Source organism: Carex rostrata, chromosome 22, assembly GCF_964058835.1.
Source record: "Carex rostrata chromosome 22, lpCarRost1.2, whole genome shotgun sequence".
NCBI lineage: Eukaryota > Viridiplantae > Streptophyta > Magnoliopsida > Poales > Cyperaceae > Carex > Carex rostrata.
Window position 1 is genome coordinate 6,117,686 of NC_135939.1, and position 23,169 is coordinate 6,140,854.

General features: G+C 34.9%; 3 protein-coding genes across 6 annotated transcripts; 2 read left to right on the plus strand and 1 right to left on the minus strand.

Moving 5' to 3' along the window:
* Positions 1 to 376: 376 nt before the first annotated feature.
* Positions 377 to 1,301, plus strand: LOC144574127 (uncharacterized). The gene has a single exon (XM_078323991.1). It carries the CDS (start codon positions 506 to 508, stop codon positions 938 to 940), a length of 435 nt encoding a protein of 144 aa, XP_078180117.1. The 5' UTR covers positions 377 to 505; the 3' UTR covers positions 941 to 1,301.
* Positions 1,302 to 9,730: 8,429 nt separating this feature from the next.
* Positions 9,731 to 12,783, plus strand: ATSPO11-1 (Spo11/DNA topoisomerase VI, subunit A protein). Of its 3 annotated transcripts, none has more exons than XM_078323763.1 (13): positions 9,731 to 10,024; positions 10,128 to 10,229; positions 10,366 to 10,439; positions 10,537 to 10,553; positions 10,706 to 10,775; positions 10,868 to 10,904; positions 10,999 to 11,046; positions 11,134 to 11,192; positions 11,282 to 11,313; positions 11,415 to 11,520; positions 11,661 to 11,781; positions 12,370 to 12,433; positions 12,559 to 12,783. In XM_078323763.1, the coding sequence occupies exons 1-13, from the start codon at positions 9,775 to 9,777 to the stop codon at positions 12,593 to 12,595; spliced, it is 1,017 nt and encodes a 338-aa protein (XP_078179889.1). In that variant the 5' UTR covers positions 9,731 to 9,774; the 3' UTR covers positions 12,596 to 12,783. The 3 variants fall into 3 exon arrangements, with proteins under 3 accessions (XP_078179889.1, XP_078179890.1, XP_078179888.1); XM_078323762.1 differs by having other exon boundaries at positions 9,732 to 10,024; positions 12,554 to 12,783; XM_078323764.1 differs by lacking the exons at positions 11,282 to 11,313; positions 11,415 to 11,520 and having other exon boundaries at positions 12,554 to 12,783.
* Positions 12,784 to 12,890: 107 nt separating this feature from the next.
* On the minus strand, positions 12,891 to 14,731 carry KCO1 (Outward rectifying potassium channel protein). 2 transcript variants are annotated; one of them, XM_078323767.1, is made up of 3 exons: positions 14,587 to 14,731; positions 13,450 to 14,425; positions 12,891 to 13,352 (listed from the first exon to the last, which is right to left on the minus strand). In XM_078323767.1, exons 2-3 carry the CDS (start codon positions 14,358 to 14,360, stop codon positions 13,196 to 13,198), a joined length of 1,068 nt encoding a protein of 355 aa, XP_078179893.1. In that variant the 5' UTR covers positions 14,361 to 14,425; positions 14,587 to 14,731; the 3' UTR covers positions 12,891 to 13,195. The 2 variants fall into 2 exon arrangements, with proteins under 2 accessions (XP_078179893.1, XP_078179891.1); XM_078323765.1 differs by lacking the exon at positions 14,587 to 14,731 and having other exon boundaries at positions 13,450 to 14,562.
* Between the last annotated feature and the right edge of the window lie 8,438 nt (positions 14,732 to 23,169).

Here is a 23,169-nt window from a genome sequence, read left to right on the forward strand (position 1 = left end):
GTTTGAACACCTCAATTTTTTTTTATTTGAAACCCATAGGTGTTGAATAGTTCATTGTATGCATTAACTAAAAAGAGCATTTTTTGAGTTAATACATATCGGTCTTCTGATTGTAAACGGAGCCCATCCGACTCCCGCTTAAAACATAAGTGGTCTTTAATATTAGTGCGGATCTAATTTGCACGAATCTTAAAATTGATCGGACAGTCCAGATGCATTAACTATTCCTTTTTGAGTTAATGCAGAGAATACGAATTCGTTGAACACCCCCACCTACATCAAAGCATAGATATTCACTCGAAATCTCGAATACAGCGGTACTTGGTACTTACATAAGGGTATTTTCGGAAATAAAAATATTAATGAAGTACCACCCTCTCTTACCTCTCTGAGTCATCACTGGAGGCTCAAAAAAGAGCCAATTACCCCTTTTCTTCTCTTCACCGCCGTTTTTTTCGGAACCCTAGCAACCAGAGAATCAGAGATCAGAGAGAGCTAAGATACAATGGAGCGGAAGCTTACCGCGACGGCTCTAGTAGGAGACTGGAAGCTCCATTTGGCACTGGCAGCTGTGATAGGAGTGGTCGGGATCGCTCTGGCAACGATGGGGCCCACTTTAGCCACTATCGTTACATTTTTCTGGCCACTCGTCGTATCTACCGTCTTCCTCCTGTCCGCCGTAGCCGTACTCTTTCGGATCTCTCCGCCACCCAGCGATCCCCTTCATGAGGAAGTCCCTGGTCAAGAGCTGATGCAATACGTGGCAGGATTGCCTGACGAGGTGTCATTGGAAATGTTAGAGAGACTAGATCGGGAGTGTCAGTCGGAGAAGGAAGAAGGAGAGATGCAGAGGCGAATGGAGGAAGAGACGGTGAAGGAACAGGAACAGGAACAGGAACAGAGCGGTGAAGCTTCTACTGCTCCGCTGGATCAATGTTAGGTAACGTGGTCTGCTGATGTCAGCAAGGCGGTAAACTTTTCCTTTCATTTGTTTGCCTGTGAATGCGTCTGCAGTACTGTAGACTGTAGAGTAGTGTAAGATAGAATAGACTCGCTGCAATTTAGCTGTAGCTGGGAATCCGTATCGTAGAGGATCACCTCACTTTATGGTTTGGGATTAAATATCAATTAGCTTGGGATTCGGATCGCATAGGGGCTTTATTTTTTGGGCCTTGAGATTCGCGCCAAGCTAAAAAGTATGGTCCAGATCTAGTAATTGTAAAAGATTCCCTTATCAGGTATTCGAGAGGATGTGAATTCTGTAGCTGGAGGAGTATTTCCAAATAAGTTTTAGTCATTCATTCCTTGCCGTTTCTTTCTTCTTTTCCTGATTTTGTTTATTGTTTTATTTGGTGCAATTCGATGACTAAATGGCAATCGTGTGACATTTAAATTAAAAAAAAAATGCGATGGAAAATATATTATAAAACAAAAGGATAAATTACCCAATTTATTTATGGCGATAAAAGACACTCAATATGTTTTTATTTTTATTTTTATTTCAATATGTTTTATTAAAGTTGCAACAAGTGCGTATCGCATAATTCACAAGCGTGCATATCATGTTATGCATTGATTGCGTCTTCTACATCAAATATAATATTTATTGTGAGAATTATGTTGTTCAAGATTACAACTTTTCGTCACTATGATTGTGATTTTACAATTAAATTACATTGATGCGTCATCCAAATAGGATTGTAGTTGCCATCTCACCAAATTTCCAACTAATTATTTTTCCTTGCACCTTGTTTGGATGGAGAGTAGAGGAAGGGAATGGAAAGAAAAGAAAAATTTTCATCTAATCGTGTTTGATTGACAAAATTATGTTTTAGGTGAAGGGTAAAGGAAGTGAAAAAATTTAACCTTGTATTATTGTAATTAATAGAATCGGTTTTCCTTTCAATTTGAGGTGTAACAGATAGAAAAAAAAATTCTTACAAATATTTTTAGAAAAAATAACACAAATGTCCAACTCTATATCTTACTAATATAATTTTCATACAAGTTTTTTATCACAAACTTATAACAACCATCAAATTTTCCATTAAACTTCTAAATTTTAATCAACCAAACAAAAAATAAGACGAAAAGAAAAATTAAATTTATTTTCTCTCATTAATCATCAAAACACAAATAGATTAAATATGTTGATCTTCATTTCTATTTCATTTCCTTCTATTCTTCACCTCTCCTTCTTTTATCTACTCTCTATCCAAACAGAGTGTTGGTAACGATCTAAAATAAATATGGAAAACTCGACAAATTAACATTCATAAAGTAATATAAATAAAAAGTTAATCATATTATTGAGATTAGGAGGAGACTAACTTCTTGGATTGAAATTTATGAGGATGTCATTGGTATAACTAAAAGTTAGGAGGGCCCTTAATAATAAATATGATGCGGAAACACGTGCTAAAGAGTCCTTTGATTTTGGTTTTTTGTGGGCTGAACCTGCTCATGGTAAGGCTGCTCGTACAGAGGCACGTCATTCATTTCTAACTGGTCCCACATGGTTGTATCAAGACTCAAGAATCATGATCAACAACTTGTTTATTTTAACCTATTCCACACTACAGGGGCCCAGTCATAATATAATTTATTCACATTTCACGTGGTTTTAGGCTGAGCCGGTAAGCTGCAGAATCCATATCCTCAGAGGCAGTGGTGGACCCACGTCATTCCGAGTCCTTATCATCTGCCTTAACTCAAAAGAGTATCTTTCAGTACATTTCGGTTGTCCGATTGTAAACATAGTCTATTTGGTTTTTATATAGAATTTTTTTTTAATATTAGTATTGATCTAATTTACATGAATTTTGAAGCTATTCCACCGTTCAGATGCATTAACTCAAGAGATTTCTTTTTGAATTAATGCAGAGGATACTAATTCTGTGATTTCAGAGAGGACAGCTACCTCTTGAATTTTGAGTTTTAGTGGAGATCATGACATTCTGATTGATTTTGTTTTTCTCTAAAATTTGTTTTATCGATGTTTGATTTGTAATTCAGAATAAATTTTAGGATTAAAATTAAAATAATTTTTTTGAATTATGATTGGTAATTAAAAGTATAGGTTAGAGAATTAGAAATTACAAGACAGAATATTAGAAAGTATAAGTTAAAGTATATTTTTTTATTAAGTATCTAATTAGTTAAAGAATTTAAACTCGATTCAATATTTTTTAACTCCCTTCCGACAAAAATCTTAGGTCCACCCCTGCTCAGAGGTAACAGAATATTTCTATTTAGATTTGGACCGTCCAATCGAAATTCGGGTCTATTCGGTCCAAGATGAAATGCATAAGCTCCTTTAATATGAGTGCAGATTCTGATTAAACGGTTGGATCTAAACAAAAATATTTTGTTACTTTAGGTGATACAAATTCGTAAGTTGCACGTATGTATCTGTATCCGCTATTATTTTATTTAAGAGCATCTGTATTTTAATTTATTTTTACTTTCAAACAATGTGCTGACATTTTCTGTTTTACTTAATTTGATGTGTAATAATTGTTAATTTTAAAAGTTTTTTCTTAAAGAAAATGATTTCTACTTTTGACGTTAACAAAATATTATAATTTTACTTGTTCTTTTCTATGTTGCGCTCTCTCTCTTCACCTAAAAGGTTTGTAATCCACCTTCTCTGTTTATCTTGTCATTTTTCTCTTCTCACCCTTCTCTCACGGATTGGAATAAGAACTGAGTAAAAACATGAAGATTCTCTTCAGATCTTTTAGTCTTCTTTGCATGTCTCAATTAAAATTTTAAGTGTAAACGGGAATAAAAACTGCAGACTTAGTGCAGTGACATAAACTCTCATCCTTCTTTTAAGAAAATGCAGGTTCAATTTTTAGAATAGTATCTCAAAGATGTTGAGGATGTACCATGATCTTTTAATATAAAATAAAAAATTAAACAAGAATAGTTATTGTTGAAAGACGGTTCAAATGCCTCCATGTTTTTGTGCCTCCATCATGCCTCCATTTCTCTCCATCATTTTCAAAGTTCAAATAGTCGATCCGAACCGCTCAACCTAACCTCCATACTAAAATATGTTTGGAGACCAAATTTTATATTTTTAGGAATTTTTTTACTATTTTTTTAGATAGGTACAAAAATACTGTTTTTAGATGGTTCAGATTTACTGATTTTGTACCTATCTAAAAAAATAGTAAAAAATTTCAAAAAAATATAAAATTTGGTCTCCAAACATATTTTAGTATGGAGGTTAGGTTGAGTGGTTCGGATCGACTGTTTGAACTTTGAAAATGATAGAGAGAGATGGAGGTATGATGGAGGCACAAAAACATGGAGGCATTTGAACCCTCCTCTAAGAATAAATACGCATGTTATGAGAGCAAATCTAGATGAGGTTAAAAGCATAGTGACAAATCAATAGTTCGGATTCGGTTCAATTAATTAGGTTGGGTTAAAAGTTCGATTCGGGAAAATTTGAATATAATTCGGAAATGATTCGGCACCACAAGGAAGTAAAAAAATTTTAAAAAAAGGAAAAAAAACCTAACGAAAAAAAAAATCTCGTTTTTCGCATTTTTTATATGTGTTTTATTCACGAATAAAACATATTATACGTTTTTTGCGTTTTATTTCGGTGTTCGGTTTAAAAACGTTTAAAAAACGAATTAAACGCAAATAATTCGCGAATTAATCATGCATCTGGTTACTATAGTTAGGAAGTACGTTTATATTGAGAAATAGAAAATTTGCCTCAGAGAATCATCATAGGCATATTTGGGAAGAAATCTACTAGCTTAAATAATACAACCGTTATATTTAGAAAAATAGCGACAATCCACAAGAATCCAGCAATTTATATTTTAGAAAAATAGCTAACGGCTAATAGGATTTTGTGTTATAAATACGCAATTTGTATTTTAGAAAAATAGCTAACGGCTAATAGGATTTTGTGTTATAAATACTCATGTACAGAAGTCAGAGGGTCTTGTAAATCAGAACAATTGAAATAAAATCATTCATCATTTCAGAATTCTAGAAACTGTAAAAAAATTCTAGAAATCAAAGATGCGAAAAAACAGATTCAATTCAACACATAAATTAGGACTAAGTATATTAGGTTGCACTTACTGACTTACACGAGAATCAAGATGGGGAACAAAGATAAACTGAAATTGAAAGAAAATACTAAATAGAAAATTAATAGTAGTTACCACTTACCAGGGATAAAGTCAGGTTGCAATTTGCATGAGAAGTAAATCGATGTCAGATAGATATAAACAACACATACTTTATGAGACAAGTTGATATGAATGATGAAAGCATAGAAACTACTTTACAGTAGTTGGGTTGGTGTAGCTACAGGAGTCCGTTTGGTGGAAACAGGAGAGAAATTAAGGCTCTTACGAATTTCTAAAGGGCCTGTCGGTGAGGAGTCCGCATCATCTGCATTAACACATCTAGACTATCTGATTTTACAACCATTCAGGAGCCCTTCAATATTAATGTGGATCTAGTTCGCATAAATCTTAAAACAGATTGTCCGGTTCAAATACATTAACTCAAAAGGTTTTTTTTTTTTAGTTAATGTAGAGAATATGAATTCGTCGGTGAGGGAGGGAAAGAATAGCAAAAAAATTGAGAAATTGTAAAATTGAGAATTTACCATTTTTCTTCTCTATTTTACATGTGTTCGGTACTTTCAACAATTAAAATAGTGACACTTATCTTCATTAAAATATAATAAATATAAGAAATAACTCTTATAACTTTTGTTAAATTTTGATAGTGCACCATACAATTCTCTTGTCTTCATTAAAATAAATGAAGCAGCTAACAGTCCCTCAAAAATTCCCGGAGATTTTCAACTAATTCTGTAAACATCAATACTAAATCATGTAAACATCAATACTAAATCCTGTAAACTAATTCAACAAATCCTGTAAACATAAAAACGCGTGAAAGTTGTTAAAAACGCGTGAAAGCGATTAAAAACGCGTGACAGCTGTCGAAAACGCGTGACAGCTGTTGGGGACCACCTTCTGTGAACATACACATAATATCCTGTAAACATACACATATTATCCTGTAAACATACACATATAATTTTGTAAACATACATAGTGTACTTAAAATTATAGCAGTTGAAATATCTTGTAAACATACACATATTATCCTGTAGACATACACATATTATCCTATAAACATACACATATAATTCTGTAAACATACATAGTGTACTTAAAATTATAGCAGTTGAAATTATGGCAGTTGTGGCAGTTAAAAACGCGTCAGAACTAAGCTAAAAAGGGAAGACTTTTATACACGGGAATTTTTGGGGAACTGTAGCCCGGGGGACATTACCTTTTCTCTAAAATAAAACAGATCAAGAATTTTCAGACAAGTTCATATCTTTGTCAATTAATTGAAAATTTTACTTAAAGAAGAAATTCTATCATAGAATTCCATTTATACCCTGAAAAAAAAAATCTAAACGATAACTACACATTTCCATAACAAATTTAATGCACTGTAACGTGATGAATGTTTACACATAAACAAATTACATATTCAATAAAATGTTGAATGCAAATAGTGATAAATAAATTTCTCAAAATAAAAATACAATATAGTCATGCAATTCTCATTTAAAGGTAATATATGATAACATTAAACATTAAACAATAATAAATTTAATCCAAAAAAACATTAAACAATAAACTAAAATAGTATAATAGATCTTAAAATAGCAATAAAAAATAAATTTACAAGAAGCGTTTACAAATTTAATTTCTATGGCTTCTTCGGTTTTGCATATTTTCTCACAATGCATTTTTTATAGTTGTTCGAAGCACATCTCCAACATGTATGTTAGCTGGGATCATTCTCTTCGTCAAACTCTTCCCCATCCTTTCGTAGCTCTTCTTGATGGTCCAGAAAATCATCATCGTCATTTTGTAATTCATTGTCTTATGATAAAATTGTGCAAAATAAAACATGCTAAAACAACCAAGCATTGTATCTTAAATTTATATGGATGCATTATCATAAGAATCTTGAATCTATTCTTTACCACACCAAATGCCCTTTCGACAACATTTCACATTTGGGCATGGCGGTGATTGAATAGATCCTCCGCTGATCGGTAGCGACTGCATCTAGCAACTTGTTGAAATTATGATAAATGGTACACATGACCACGAAATAGACAAAGAAATCGACCTGTGTTAGCATACTTTGCACCAGCCATGTAATTTCTCTCTTATGGAACGGTAAAAACACCTTTCTCAATTGCCTTACGTAAAACCTTCATATCATTAGCTGATCCCTCACATCCCACTAAGACGAAAACAAATTTCATATCAAAATCAACTGCAGCCATAACATTTTGTGATACAAAGTTTTTTCTATTAATATGAAACATTCACTTTCGTCTTTTTACCAATGCAGGAATGTGCGTACCATCAATCGCACCTAAAGCATCATATACAAAAGTTAGGCAATATTATATCACAATATAATATGATAGAAGTGATTAAGAGTTAGATGTACAATAGCTGCTAAGAGTTAGATGCCAGAAGTGATTCAGAATGTGAGCGAGAGGGGTACCTTAAAAAGAAAAAAAGTTGGTGTCATTACTATATGGTAGGATTATATGCTTGTAATCCGACAAAGTAGAATTATGATAACTAAGTATATTTTTATATACTAAACGTTAGTAGTCTCATTTAGAGTCATCATCCTCCTCTGCAACTGTGCAAGAAGAATAAATGGGGAGACGAGTGAAAGAATATTAAATCAGCGAAATAAGGGTAAAAGGAGACATTTTCTATCTCTATTCTTCTCCAATTTTTAATTCCATCTCCCCACTGGAATTGAAAAAGGTGGAAATGTATCAATTCTCAATTCTCTATTCCAGTTCATTCCAGTTCTGTTCGGCTGGAATAGAACCTTAATTCCGTTCAATTCCTCTATTCTAATGTTGCCGAACAGGCCCAAAAGATATTGTCTACCCCATATTTGGTTATGGCCTGAAGGGTGGAATAAGGAGTTTAGTCCTTGTTATTCCACCAAACGAGCATTAATTGAGTCGCCTTAAGATGGCATAAGCCGACCGGCCTAAATTAAACCACTTCACATGGTGGTTTAATTTTATTGTACATCGTGGCCTAACTCGAATGATTATAATAATATATTATTAGTATATAATTAGTATATTATTATTAGTATATACTTATATAATTTATATCTTATATTGTTAATATATTAAATAATTATTATAATAATAATATAATATATTAATGTTATATAATTAGTATCTCATTATTAATAATGATTGTTAATATATAATTATATAATTAATATCTTATATTGTTAATATATTAAATAATTATTATAATAATATTATACAATTAGTATATTTTTATTAATAATAATTATTAATATATAATTAATATTTTATATTATTAATATATTAAATAATTATTATAATAATATTATAATATCTCATAGTTATTGTTAATAATTATTATAACAATATTATAATATATTATATTTATTATTAATATATTAATATTATATAATTAGTATCTTCTTATTACTATATAATTATATAATTAGTATCTTATATTGTTAATATATTAAATAATTATTATAACATTTTATAGTTATTATTAATATATTAATATTATATAATTAGTATCTTATTATTAATAATTAATCAACTTAAGCTTTCAAAATTTTAGTCCTCCACTAACTCTAACCAAACAAGGAATACCTTAAGCCATGATCTAACTTTAGACCTCAACCAAACATAAATAGTTTAGACCGACCTAAGTTGGAATAATCAATTTAGACCTCCTTAGCTTTAATCCATAATCAAACACCACCTAGGTGTCTAGGATGTTATTAGATTTGGTTCGGTTAAAATTGAAATAAATAAATTAATTAAGATTTTATTTGGTTTTTAATAATACAATTGACTTCACTGAAATAAATTTATCAATAGAATTAAAACTGAACAAAACAAACTGAATTGGATTTCGGTTTATTCGGCTGAACCAAAATAAGAAGATTAATAATAAAGAAACAGTTCTTGCTAATTTTTAGTGATTTTCATACTCAAGGAGAAAAGAAAACATTCATAATTATTTTTTATAGGCTCAAAGAATTATACTACTCTTTTTGATCGGTTCACTCTAATTGATTTTAAAAAATTCTAAACCAAACCAAATAATTAAACCAGTTATTAAAATACAAACCGAATTGATCTATTTAACCGGAAAACCAAAACCATTTAATCCGAACTACCTCAGCATTATATTTACGAAAAAATAACAACTTATGCCAAACAAAAGAAATTTCATCTATTTATAACTCAGGATTGCAGATCTGAGCCGTCTGATTATGAACAGTCATTTATTGAGGGGGGGAGAAAAAAAAAAAAAAACAATGTTGCAGGTTTCTACAAGCTTACAATCAGCTCTCATAATTGCAATGGAAATCATCTGGCCTGTTACCTGACTCTAACTTTATAGACGGGTTTCTGATTTTTGGTGGGCTTACAAAACCTTCCCTTTTTTAACGGGCCGGGCTGATTGAAGTTCTCTCAATGTCCCTAAACAGCCCAAATCAATCAGCCCGCCATTGCATAACGGAGCCAAACCAGAATTCAGATCTAATGCAATACCAGACAGCGTAGAATGAATCTGAGTCGTTCGTTCTAATCTGACACGACTCTCAAAGCGGAGCCCTGCTGTGAGGGTACCACTCGCTAAACCAGTGAGGTCTGAAATGGCGGGAAGGAGGTCGTGTGTGTCGACGATGGAGTCGCCCTTGCAGTCGCGCCTTCTGGCGAGCGTGAGAAGGTTTGTCCGATCGTTGGTTGAAGATATATGCAATGGCCGCTCTCCTTCGGTCGCGCTGGATCGCTATCGCTCCTTCTGCTCCGATCCTTCTGGGAACTGCGCTTGTAGCTTCGACACTCCTTTCGCAAAAGAATTTATCTCCATTGGCAGACAACCTCAAGCTGCTCACAGGCTAGGTTCGCCTTTTCTGTCTTGGTATTTCCAATTCTAGCCTTGTTTTGGTAAGCAGTGTTGTGTTGTTAACTTGTTATGGATTCTTTTGGTTAATTTTATATGCAGCTGTTTTGCTTAGAGTTCTCTCCATTATCCAACTGCTGCTTCAACAAAACAAGCACGCTTCTAAAAGGGACATATTTTACATGGATCCTGCACTTTTTGTAGGTATGCATATTTCTTCTCTTGTGTAATTTGGTGTTAGTTGAACTTGTAAAATTTTATCCATAATGCCTTTGTTTTAGACTTTGAAAAAAAAATGCAAAAAAAGCATGCATAAATAGCTATTATTCTTTATTTTCAGATCAGGCTGTTGTGGATCACATAATTAATGATATCTGTGTTCTTTTAAGATGTAGCCGTCATCATCTTAATGTGGTAATATTTGATTCTTTATCCCTGTCATTATGATTTGTCGAAAACCTAATGTGATCGATGTTTTTTCAAACGATAATTAATTTTGGCTTTTGTGCAGGTTCCTGTCGGAAAAGGGTATGCCGCTTTTCCTTCAATTATGCAGGACAATTAAAGATATGAATACACATTTTATTTTAAGTTGTGCTCTTAGTTACTTCATTGATTTTAATGAATACATTTTGCAGTGCTTTAAAGTTTCATCTGTAATGCTCTTTGCACAATTGCAGGCTAGTTATGGGTTGGCTGAGATTCAAGGAATCTGACAGAACAATCTCTTGTATAAAGAACCCAAACACTGTAAGATTGGATTAAATAGAATGAAGTGATATGATTGCATATTTACAATTATATGCTTTGATTATTCCTTAATTTATGTGATTACTGTGCAGGAACATCCAATTCCAGTATGTCTTGAGGATGTGGAAGGTATTGTACCAAAGTTCTAGCATTATCTAGCTTGTCAGAGATAATATTGCACACCATTTCTCTATTTGCTTCCTGATGTGCTTTATTTTGGTAGACATGGTGAGTGTTGCACAATACATACTAGTTGTGGAGAAGGAAACAGGCAAGCTTTCACATGACATTCATATTGCTGAGTTGTGATTTATGTTTTACTTTAATTGGATGACTTGCTGCTTTTCTTTTTCGGCAGTATTTCAGCGCTTGGCAAATGATAAGTTCTGTGATAGAAATCGTTGTATTGTTATCACGGTCAGTAAGATACCCTGTTTATGGTAACTTAGTTTGCACAACTAGTTTATTACCTAAATCACTAAGGTAGTTCACTTGGTAAATTTTAGGGAAGAGGCTATCCTGATGTCCCAACAAGAAGGCACGTGTCTTTATTTTCTCTTGTTCTACTCTTTATTTGTTTTATTTGGTTTAACCGATACAAGCTGTAATTTGGGTCATTGCATGTTACATATACAATAGGTTTTTGCAGCATCTTGTTGAGCATCTGCATTTGCCTGTGTATTGCCTAGTAGATTCAGATCCTTACGGGTTCGACATTCTGACGACATACCGCTTTGGTTCAATGGTACCATCTATTTTAATTTTAAACACTTGATAATTTCTGTTACTGAATTTTGCCAACTAGTTGCATTGGTAGCAGATTGTATTCTTTTTTGTCTATCACTTAATATTTACATATTTAGCATGTCTGTTTTTTCTCTATAGCAAATGGCATACGATGCAAAGCTGATGCGGGTACCTGAAATGCGGTGGCTTGGTGTTTTGCCCTCTGACTTCGGGGAATTTAATCTTCCTGACCGATGCCTTCTCAATTTGACACCTGAAGGTGAAAACATTTTGTCTGTACTAGTAATGGTCTAACATGTCACTGTTGGGCCTGCCTTGTATTTATAAACAAAGGAACTTCACAAAGGAGTCTGAAGCTAGCAGCGTTTCAGCTTGAGTGGGACATTGATCAGGGTCAAAAGGAATCATTTCAAACCCACTATTTATCTGAATTTTAAAAAGTGGTTCTTGATTTGTAGTATTGCAAAAAAAATGCCCATTATAAGCTCAACTACTGACTGGGCTCATGGAAAATATGAAGTGATTACATTGTCCTCAGTTCAGTTGTCTGTATGTTAGAATTGTTTTAGACTTGTGCTGGGGTTAAAAAAGTTAATGCTGTTCTACGAATCAAATTTCTCTTGTTTGAATGCCTTTTTTCTCTGACTCTTAACTCTAATAATTTATGTAATCAAAGAAGCTATACGAAATTGAAAGCATTGGTTTGTCAATGATATTGGAAGGGCAAATTTGTCCATGTTTATCTTTGAAAATACGAAGGACAAACATAGGGTTTCTTTTGGCACCACAAAACCTTTCCACTCCTCTATACTGCTAGAGTACGTAACTAATGCTAATTTTGGTGTAGACAAGAGGAAGGCTGAAACCATGCTATCAAGATGCTATCTGATCAAGGATGCACCTCAATGGAGGTCTCACCATTTTTTTTTTTTTTTCTAAACTCAGCACATGTAGTTCCAAGTCTTTTACTTTCATCTGTACTTGTTTTCTTATGTTTAATGTAAGTTTCATATTTTGATTTAACATGGCAGGACAGAGTTGGAGATGATGTTGCACAAGGGAGTCAAATTTGAGATTGAAGCACTGTCTGCTATTTCATTTTCTTTCTTATCAGAAGTGTACATCCCTACCAAGATTGAACATGGGAAGCACATTTAATTGCCATGCAATCTTAATGTAGACGTTTGTAGCTTAGTCAATGAAAATTGCATCTATTACATATACTGCATTTTTTATTTTTTTATTTTCTTTGTTTGTGAATAATTCCTCACAAATTTATGGGAGTTGGTTGGTGTATTTAGAAGTGCTTATATTACAAATATTGAGTTTCTAACAATAATTTTGTTTGATGATAAATTGGATAGAAGAAAATCTTGGAGAACTCATTGTAAACAAGTATGTCATTATACAAAAAGCTGATTTGAAAACCTAAAAAGAGATGAAAAGCCAACCTAGCAGTTAAAAATTACAATACAATAGAACCACCCAACAAATGTACACCAATACCAGTATTAACAGTTAAAAAGCAAAAGTCATGCACAGAAAAACCAGGGCAGGAAACACAACTTTACATCATTGTTGGTTGGACTGAGCCACTATAAGATTATATACTGGCAATGTCACCAACTGATCTGGATCAATTATCAAATTCCTCGAGAAAACACACCTTTCCATCATCGTTGGTTGGATTGAGCAACTATAAGATCATTTGGTGACAATGTCCCCGAGTGATCCACATCAAGATTTTCAAATTCCTCCAGAAAAACTGCTATATCCTCTTCGGTAATCTTCCCAATCTCTTTCAGCTTGTATATTATGAACTCTGGAGCACTGCATAATTAAAAAAATTATGTATGAATCTTAAGATGATCATCACATGAAAATGTTAAATTGCATCTAATTTTTTGGACTCAGATATGATGCATACCTAACAATATGATTGCCGTCAAAATCAGCTGCTTCGAGATCGACATTAGTAGTTCTTCTCGTAAGCACCCATTTGGCCAGCTTCTTTTGCTTATGCTCAGTATTCCACTCAGCTAGGTAGAAGAAGAATTGTGCTACAATTAGCGTGCTAATTACTATCCAAAACACGGCAAACACACGGCCCCATTTTGATGAAAAGCTCTTGTCCCCATACCCCAGTGTTGTAATAGTTGAGCAAACACAATAGAATGAGTCGACAAAGTTTAGTTGCTCCACTTTCCACAAGAAAAATATACCAGTTGCCATAAGCAGCACCAAAACGACTGCAGTCGAGTAAAATTTGTATTTCGCCTTATTTGTTTCAATCGCTTTCAGCATCTCGGCTTTACGGCCCTTCATCTTCATGTTAAGTGCTTTGAAGAGGAGCGCCTCCTGTTTCTCTACAAGCCGATCAGCTGCTTTATTCAATAATAGAGCAACAACTGCCACACCTAAGAACACAAAGGCGCACGCAAGAAGCTTTGATACGGCACTATTAGGCACAAGGTCACCATAACCAACAGTTGTCATTGTTACTATAGTGAAGTAGACCGCATCCAAAATTGGGTTAGTGCGTTTACCAGTCATTTGGTTCTCAACAATGTAAAAGCAGGTTGAGGCTGCTAGAAGGTAAAATAGGAAGAGCAAGGCAACTAGCTTGAAACTCGGTTCAATACCACCAAAAAGGTTTTTGCCAGGAACCCATTTGGCCGGTTCGGGGGAGCTTGAAGGGGTCTCACATGAAGTGGCGCTTCTAGTCCGGCGGAACCTTGAGGGTTTTAATTGAGATGATGGTTTCTTTTTGCTCGTATCTTTTCCGGGATTTAGTAAGCTATTTGTTAATTCTTTGTGTGCTCCTTCGAAGTCGGCCATTGATCGGTACACTCTTCAGTGGTGGTGGTGCCCACGGAATCAGAGAAATAAATACAGAATGCCAACTTATGTGGAAGGAAGAATGAATATCAATCAGATCAAGGTAGAACTTGGAGAAAAAAAATGAAAAAAATAAATAAAAAATAACACGGTCTGCTCCTATGATACCCAATCAAAATTTCTCAATTACACATGCTGGTTCAAGCATCAGAGATGGGGAACTCACCTTGGGGAAAATACAGATCCAGGCTTCAGTGTGAAAAATGGAAGAAGAGGCTACTCTTTGACTTGAGACCGAGACAAATGCCGACAGTTCAGCATCAGAGATGGGGAAAGATCGCGAGAGAATTAAAGTGGTTACACAAAGATGTGACACGGTGGTTATAGCTTTTTCTATTTTCTAAAAGGAGAAGAATATCCAGAGAAGAGTAGCGAGTGCGTATCCTCTGAGATATCTCAACTTTTGCGTGACCGACGTGTCCGATGCCTATTCGGGGGTGATGTGGGGGTCAGTATTGTGTGTGCTTTGAGATTCGTGTAAAACGTACTTAAACGGTTAAGATTTTCCATAAAATCACGCAAAGTTTGAGATATCTCAGAGGATACCAATTCAAGAGTAGCGTGGGTCCTCCATTCTCAACGGCTCTTCTGAGTTCTGATGAGGGCCTTTTAATAGATCCAACGCATATAATTGTTTCTCCATGTTATGTCGGCACGTGGGACCTGATTTCAGAAATAATAAACGTTTTAGACCAATTCGTCAAAGACCATGTGTAGATAAAATATTCCAGTCCAATCTAACATTTTTTTTATGGGGGGAATTTCATGTATACCCCTCAAAAACTTCAAAATTACATGTTTCTCCTCTAAACTTAAAAAACTCACAAATTATCAATGTAGTAATTGTTGCACTTAGGGGCACCTTTAATTGCTCAAAAACTGAAATTAAATTGCAATTGAAAGTAAAGAGATGAGTTTAGAGAAATTTGACACGCGGGGTGATAACGGAGTTCGGCAAAACAAAGGCCTACGTCTCCGGGGCTTCGCAACCTTGTGAGGTGCACCTTCCTATTACCCAATACGAAAGGATTACAACTTGTGAACCGTTGAGCCCTTACACACCAAGCGGGAAATCAAACGGCCAACTCAAAGAGATGAGAACAAGGTCTCGATTGTCTAGGAACACAAGAGAAACACTCAATAGATCACTCTAACCTAATCTATATCAAGATTGGTGAAGTAGGTTTGAGGTTGCTTGAGGGATTTTGAAGTTTTAGGCTCTCACAACAATGGAGTATGCTAAGCTCTCAGAAAATCACTTTTGAATTAATTAGGGTCGGCTGAGATAAGTGAGAAGAAAACCTCACTCATCTATTTATAGTGTCAGCTCAAAAATGAGCTGTTTGAACCAAAACGTTACAACGTTTTATAAAACGTTACAACGTTTTATAAAACGTTACAACGTTTTATAAAACGTTACAACGTTTTAGTTCAAATTGCGATTTAGGGTTTAGATTTCTGACAGCTCAGCAAAAAGGTTCAAAAACGTTACAACGTTTTATAAACGTTACATAACGTTTTGTGCTGTAAAATCTTGATCAAAAACAGGAACAGTTTGAAGCTTAGATTTAATTAAAACGTTGTAACGTTTTATGAAAACGTTACAACGTTTTATATTTGAAATACTGACAATCCTAAAACGTTATAACGTTTTTACAAAACGTTACAACGTTTTATTTGTTTTGTACACCAGTGCTTCTGCCGTTTTTAGTAATCCTAAAACGTTGCAACGTTTTGTAAAAACGTTATAACGTTTTAAGTTATTTCTGTGTTTTTAATCAATCTTTTACTTAAGTGTTTTTGGCAGAATTAAAACGTTACAACGTTTTATAAACGTTACCAACGTTTTACTTCTGCAAAAACATCCTCAAACTTATTTTACCACCTTTGATTTTACAATTTGTCTTCTTGATAAAAGTCTTCATGATTTCTTCAGTCCAAGCGTATCATTCTGTAATTCCAACTCTTCTTGGACCTACATAATCTTAAAATAGAAGAAATCGTAAAATTCAATAATTGTATGTTTTTACAAATTAGTCAAATAGACGAAAATGATTATTGTACGAACAACAATCTCCCCCTTTTGACGATTTGCAAAAACATACAATGCGAGTAAGTGCATAAATCGAAAATTGTCCAGTTTGGTTCACTCAATTTTGATTTTGTGTATCTAGCAATTGTTACCAATTTCTCCCCCTTTTGGAAATCGACGAAAGGGAATAGAAATTAGCACTAATTTTAAGTGCTCCCCCTCAAAATATGCACTCCCCTCAATTTAGCAATGTAACAACGATAATTCACAAATAAACTATGATTGAGGGTATAACTCTAATCATGCAAGAAATTTCAATTTCAATTTATCACATCAAATTATGCACATCAATTATGCATAAACCATGTATATAAACCATTTCAATTCATGCAATCCAAAACAATTCAATACAATTTATTAAGGCTTCAAGATATCCAATTTTGCACTTTGTGCAATATAGCCCCTAACAAGTTATCAATTCATATACCACATTTAAAATATCTACATCTCATACACATTAACACCAAATAGCAAATATCCAATATGTCAATTCAATCAATTCATGCAATTCAACAAAATTAAACATTGCAAGCATAGTATAACATGAGATTTGAAGAAAAATGCCTAAAAATCACAATTTTTGCAATTTGAACCCTAGATTTGAGCAATCTAAATCATAGCTAGCTAATAATTGTAGCAGTTCAACAAATTTAAAACACGAATTAAACCTCATTATAGTTCATAACTAAAACATGCAACAATAACATTAATAGTTCATGCAAAGAGATCAAATTGTCAATTTCGAAAATGCAATTAAGATAATTTTAAAGGTAGATCTACTGTGCGGGTGGGTCTTGAGTGGATTCATCTGCTTCTTCATCCATTTCCTCATCTTCTTCATCAATACCATCAAGGTTTGGTTCTTCTTCAGGTTCTTCTCCACGAGAAGCAACTGAGCCACACGACACGCCAAATTGATTGATGAATTTCTTTGAGAGGTTTTGTTGGCGTTCATCAAGATTCTTAAGGGCTTTGGTATGATTCTTCAATGTCCCTTTCATTCTAACCATCCCTGCTTGCATTGTCACCAAGGACATGTGTTGTTCTTGCATTCTTTGGCATAACCACATCATTTGATCATTTGGGTTTCGAGGAATTTGAGGAAATGGTAACGGTTGATCCATTTGAGGCAATTGTTGAGGGCCAAATTGGGGTTGGTTTTCCTGAGGGTTTTCAACCGGTGGTTCTTGAATCATCTCATCCGGATCCCAATACTGGTTTGGCAGGGCATTTTGATAGAATATCCATGAGTTGATATCCCGCGTATCGGGAGAGTACATCAGCTGTCCTGAAGGAGAGTACATCTTCATCCACCCAATTTTTGTCAGAAGAGTGGTCAGGTTCTTAGGGGAACGATAGGGTAGGTCCGTTGGTAGAATAATGCCACTCAACCTGATAATTTTGTGGATGACATGGGCATATGGCAAATTTGTCACGGTGCTTCTATGTGCACTTTGCATATGACAGAGAATGATGTAAGGAATGTTGATTGACACTTCATCCAATTGAATGAGATGGCGAAGATAATACATGGCACCGTATTCAATGTTGGTTTTGATTTGAGACTTAGGGGTTAGGATATTGTTGACAAAGAGAAATAACAATCGGTGTAAGGATGGAAGAGGGGTTGCATAAATGGATGCACCGGCCACATTGTTCCTGTCGAACCATTTCTTGTAAGAGTCAGCGGTTTCAGTGGCACCCCTTGGCCAATTTCTCAACAGATAGCTCTCTTCTCCTTCATTTTGGAGATCCAACCATTGGGCAACATTGGTAAGGTCCATGCGGATTTCTCTTCCGCCTATCCATGAGGTCATTACAAATGGGCTCTCGGCATAGATCAAATTTGCATAAAAGGTACGGGTAGTGAGTTCCGCAAATGGTTCATCAAGTTTCACTAGGGGTTCCCAACTCCAATGGTTCAGATATTCAAGTATTTTGTTATCCTCTGGTAGGCTAAAAGTAACAGTTGCTTTGTTAAAATAGTAGGATTTGCACAGTTTTCGGGTTTGAAAATGACCGATATAGTTGTCATATGCCTCTATATCCCGAAAGAGATACCGGTTCTCTTGGTCTATTTCAAAATTTGGTTCTGCGTTACTTCCTCCAGAACCATCCCCAATACGGGCTCTCTTCTTGCCCCTTTCACCCGTTTGCTTTCTTGGACCCATTAATTTTAGAAAGGTTTGAGATATTACCGATTGAAGAAGCAAGTAGCAAATTGAGAAGAGTGAAGTAAGAGAAGTGCAGAGATGAACTCGGATCGTCAATCCAACGGTCGGATCGCCGGATTTGAAAGTAGGGTTTCGTCTAGGGTTTTGGAGACCGGGTGATAGAGAGAGAGAATGGAGATTATGATTGAAGAATTGGATAGAGAGAAGAGAGGAGAGGAGAAATCGAGACAAGTTTCTTGATTTCGTAGATTTTGTTGGCAAGAATAGGTGAAGAGAGAGAAAACGGCGGAGAGAGGAAGAGAAGGAGAGGAGGCGGCTTGGAGAAGAAGGGGATGAAAGAAATCGGGTCGGATCTGCACTTAAAACGCCTTTTCGGCCTAAATCGTTACAACGGTTTCTAAAACGTTACAACGTTTTGTGAATGTACTGCGTTATTGTCTAAAACGTTACAACGATTCAAAAACGTTATGTAACGTTTTGTGCTGTCTCAGAATGATCAATTTTGCAACTTTTGAATTTGAAACTTTTATTTAAATCGTTACAACGTTTTGTGAAAACGTTGTAACGTTTTAAATAGGAAAACTGTTCTTCAAATGGCTAAGTATCAGAAATAAATCGTTGCAATGTTTTCTAAAAACGTTACAACGTTTTAGGTAGTGAATTGCCCTGAAAATTGGTCAAGTATCGGAAGTAAAACGGCACAACGTTTTCTAAAAAACGTTATAACGTTTTCTAAAAACGTTATAACGTTTTAGGTAGGGAAATTTCCTTGAAAATTGGCTAAGTAGCAGATGAGAAACGTGACAACGTTTATAAACCGTTACATAACGTTTTGTACTGTCAAGTTTAACACAAATTGAACTGTTTTGACTTATATGAATTATTTTAAAACAAAGTTTTGATATGCATTAATCTCTCAGTTCAAGCATGCCTAATTTAAACCTTAATTCATTGTGTTGTTGAGTATTCAAGGGTTTTGTGAATATATCGGCAATTTGTTCTTTGGTGTCAATATGTATAAGTTCTATTTCACCTTTTTCAATGTGATCCCTAATAAAATGATGCCTTATTTCTATGTGCTTGGTTCTAGAATGAAGGACCGGATTTTTGGATATCATAATGGCACTAGTATTGTCACACATAATTGGTACGTTGCGGAAGCGAATTTCATAATCAGTTAGGGATTGGATCATCCAAAGAATTTGTGTGCAACAACTACCGGCCGCTACATACTCGGCTTCCGTTGTGGAAAGGGCAACCGAGGTTTGTTTGCGACTCGACCAAGATACAAGTGAACCACCAAGAAATTGGCATGTGCCACTTGTGCTTTTTCTATCCATACGATCCCCGGCAAAATCGGCATCGGCATATCCTATCAAGTCTAAATCCGATTGTTTGCCATACCATAATCCCAAATTTAAACTACCCTTGATATATTTGAGAATTCTTTTAACGGCTTTCAAGTGCAATTCTTTGGGATTTGCTTGATACCTAGCACATAGACATACCGCAAACATTATATCGGGTCTACTAGCGGTTAAATAGAGTAGGCTACCTATCATAGCTCGGTATTGAGTGATGTCCACCGATGTGCCATTTGGATCCGAGTCAAGGTTTGCATTCGTAGCCATTGGAGTCTTGCTCGTATTGCTTTCGGTCATCCCAAACTTCTTGATCAACTCCTTCGCATACTTGGTTTGACTCACAAAGGTGCCATCCATGAGTTGCTTGATTTGGAGTCCCAAGAAGAAATTCAATTCACCCATCATACTCATCTCGAATTCACTATTCATAAGAGAAGAAAATTCCTCGGCAAGTGCCGCATTAGGTGAACCAAAGATTATGTCATCTACATAAATTTGCACCACCAATAGTGCTCCATTCCTTTTCTTGGTGAAAAGAGTTGTATCATTTTTGCCTCTAATGAATTCATTGTCAATTAGAAAGGAACTTAATCTACCATACCATGCCCTAGGGGCTTGTTTGAGTCCATAGAGTGCTTTGGTGAGTCTATACACATGATTAGGAAATGTTGAATCAACAAAGCCTTGAGGTTGATTAACATACACTTCCTCATCTATGAATCCATTCAAAAATGCACTTTTAACATCCATTTGAAATAATTTGAAATTTTTGTTTGAGGCGTATGCTAAAAGCATTCTAATGGATTCAAGACGAGCTACGGGTGCAAAGGTTTCTTCAAAGTCAATACCCTCTTGTTGTTTGTACCCTTGAGCTACCAACCTAGCTTTGTTGCGAATTACATTTCCATCTTCATCCTTTTTATTTCTAAAAACCCATTTGGTTCCAATAATCATTCTATCATTTGGCTTAGGTACAAGTTCCCAAACTTTGTTCCTTTCAAATTGAGCAAGTTCATCTTGCATGGCACAAATCCAATTAGGGTCTACATTTGCATCTTTGAAATTTTTAGGTTCAATATGAGATACAAATGCACAATGACCAATCATTTGATTTAATTTGGATCTTGTTTTAACTCTTTCCCTAGGATCACCAATTACATTAGAAAGAGGATGAGATGGTACTTCCCTTAGGTCTTGGGGGATTTGGTACTCAATTCGTGGAGGTTGTATTTCTTCGGTTTGCATTCCTTCAACTATTGGATCCATCTCATTATTGGTTGCATCTTCAATTATTTGATCCGTCTCAATATTGTTGGTTGTATCTATTTCGGGTTGAGTTTGTTCGGGTTGATTCTCAATTGTGTCGGTTCTTGTTTCAACTTCATCTTGATCAACAATTGGCACTTCAACACCTACAATCTCAATACCTTTCTCGACCTTTTGATTAACATTTTCATCAAATTTAATATGCACGGATTCAATTACGATTCTTTGAGATGGAATGTAAATTCTATAGGCTTTACTTGAATTTGAGTATCCTACAAACATTCCCTCAATTGATTTAGAATCAAATTTGGTTACTTTGGGAGATTCATCAAGAACAAAGCATTTTGAACCAAATACTCTAAAATGAGATAACTTAGGCTTGTACCCTTTTCCATAGCTCATATGGTGTTTTATTCAACATGGTCCTTATGCTTACGCGATTTACCACGTAGCATGCCGTATTTACCGTCTCGGCCCACAAGTGTTTGGGTAAGGAGTATTCATTTAGCATGGTTCGGGCAAGCTCAACTAAGGTTCGGTTCTTCCTCTCAACTACCCCATTTTGTTGAGGTGTGCGAGGAGCCGAATACTCATGTTTATATCCCCTTTTAGAGCAAAGTTGATCAAATTTTGCATTTTCAAATTCCCCCCCATGGTCGCTTCTAATCCTAATGATTTTTGACCCCTTTTCATTTTCAACACGTTTGCAAAATTCAATGAAGTTGCTAATTGCTTCATCCTTGTGTTGTAAGAACAAAACCCAAGTAAAGCGACTATAATCATCTACAATTACATATGCATATTTCTTCTTTGCTAAACTTGGTACACTTATTGGTCCAAATAAGTCCATATGTAATAATTGCAAAGGTTGATCGGTTGAAACCATATCCTTGGATTTAAAGCTACTTTTGGTTTGTTTACCTTGAACACATGCCTCACATAATCATTCAAGTTCTAGTTTATGTGTTGGTAGACCACGCACAAGATCTAATTTCCCTAATTTCCTAATGGTATCAATTGAAACATGACCTAATCTACGATGCCATAACCATGATCCATTGGATATGGCACTTAGACATGTTTCACCGGAATCAAAGTGAGTAAAATACAAGTAATAAACATTTTTCTTTCGTTTTCCCGAATAAATTAGAGCATCGTCCGAGGACCTAATTATGTGACAAGCATTAGCATCAAATTTGGTATAATATCCCGAATCACATAGCTTACTTACACTAAGTAAGTTGTAATCTAATCCATCAACAAGATATACATTAGATATGGTCAAGTGTTGGTTACCAATTGAGCCTATACCAATAATAAAGCTCTTTCTTTGATTATTGCCAAAGGTAACCGTACCTCCATCATATGGTTCTAAGAATTTAAAATTAGATTTGTCACCGGTCATATGGTGTGAGCATCCACTATCAATGATCCAAGCACTTTCCTTTTGAGATGAAATCAAACACACCTACAAAGTATATATTAGTTATTATTGAGTTAGTAACTAACATATACCTTGTCTTTAATCTCCCCCTTTATGTTTGGCAATTATAATACTTTAGGGGAGATTAAGTGTGAACCTAAGCTAGTATAGCTTTAGGAACCCAAACAACATTATGTTTGTTGTTTACATTCCTAAAGCTACATTCTAAGGAAGTGTGGCCAAGTTTGCAACAATAGTTGCATATTGTAGTTGATTGCTTTTGAGTAGTAGAGCCTTGTTTGAGAATGGATTGGTACTTCACTTCATGCAAACTACTCTTATGACTACCATGTGACCTATTTGCAACTTTAGATGCAATGCTCTTGGTTTTGTTAGAATCAAATTTATTGTGATGTTGGGGAACATCTCT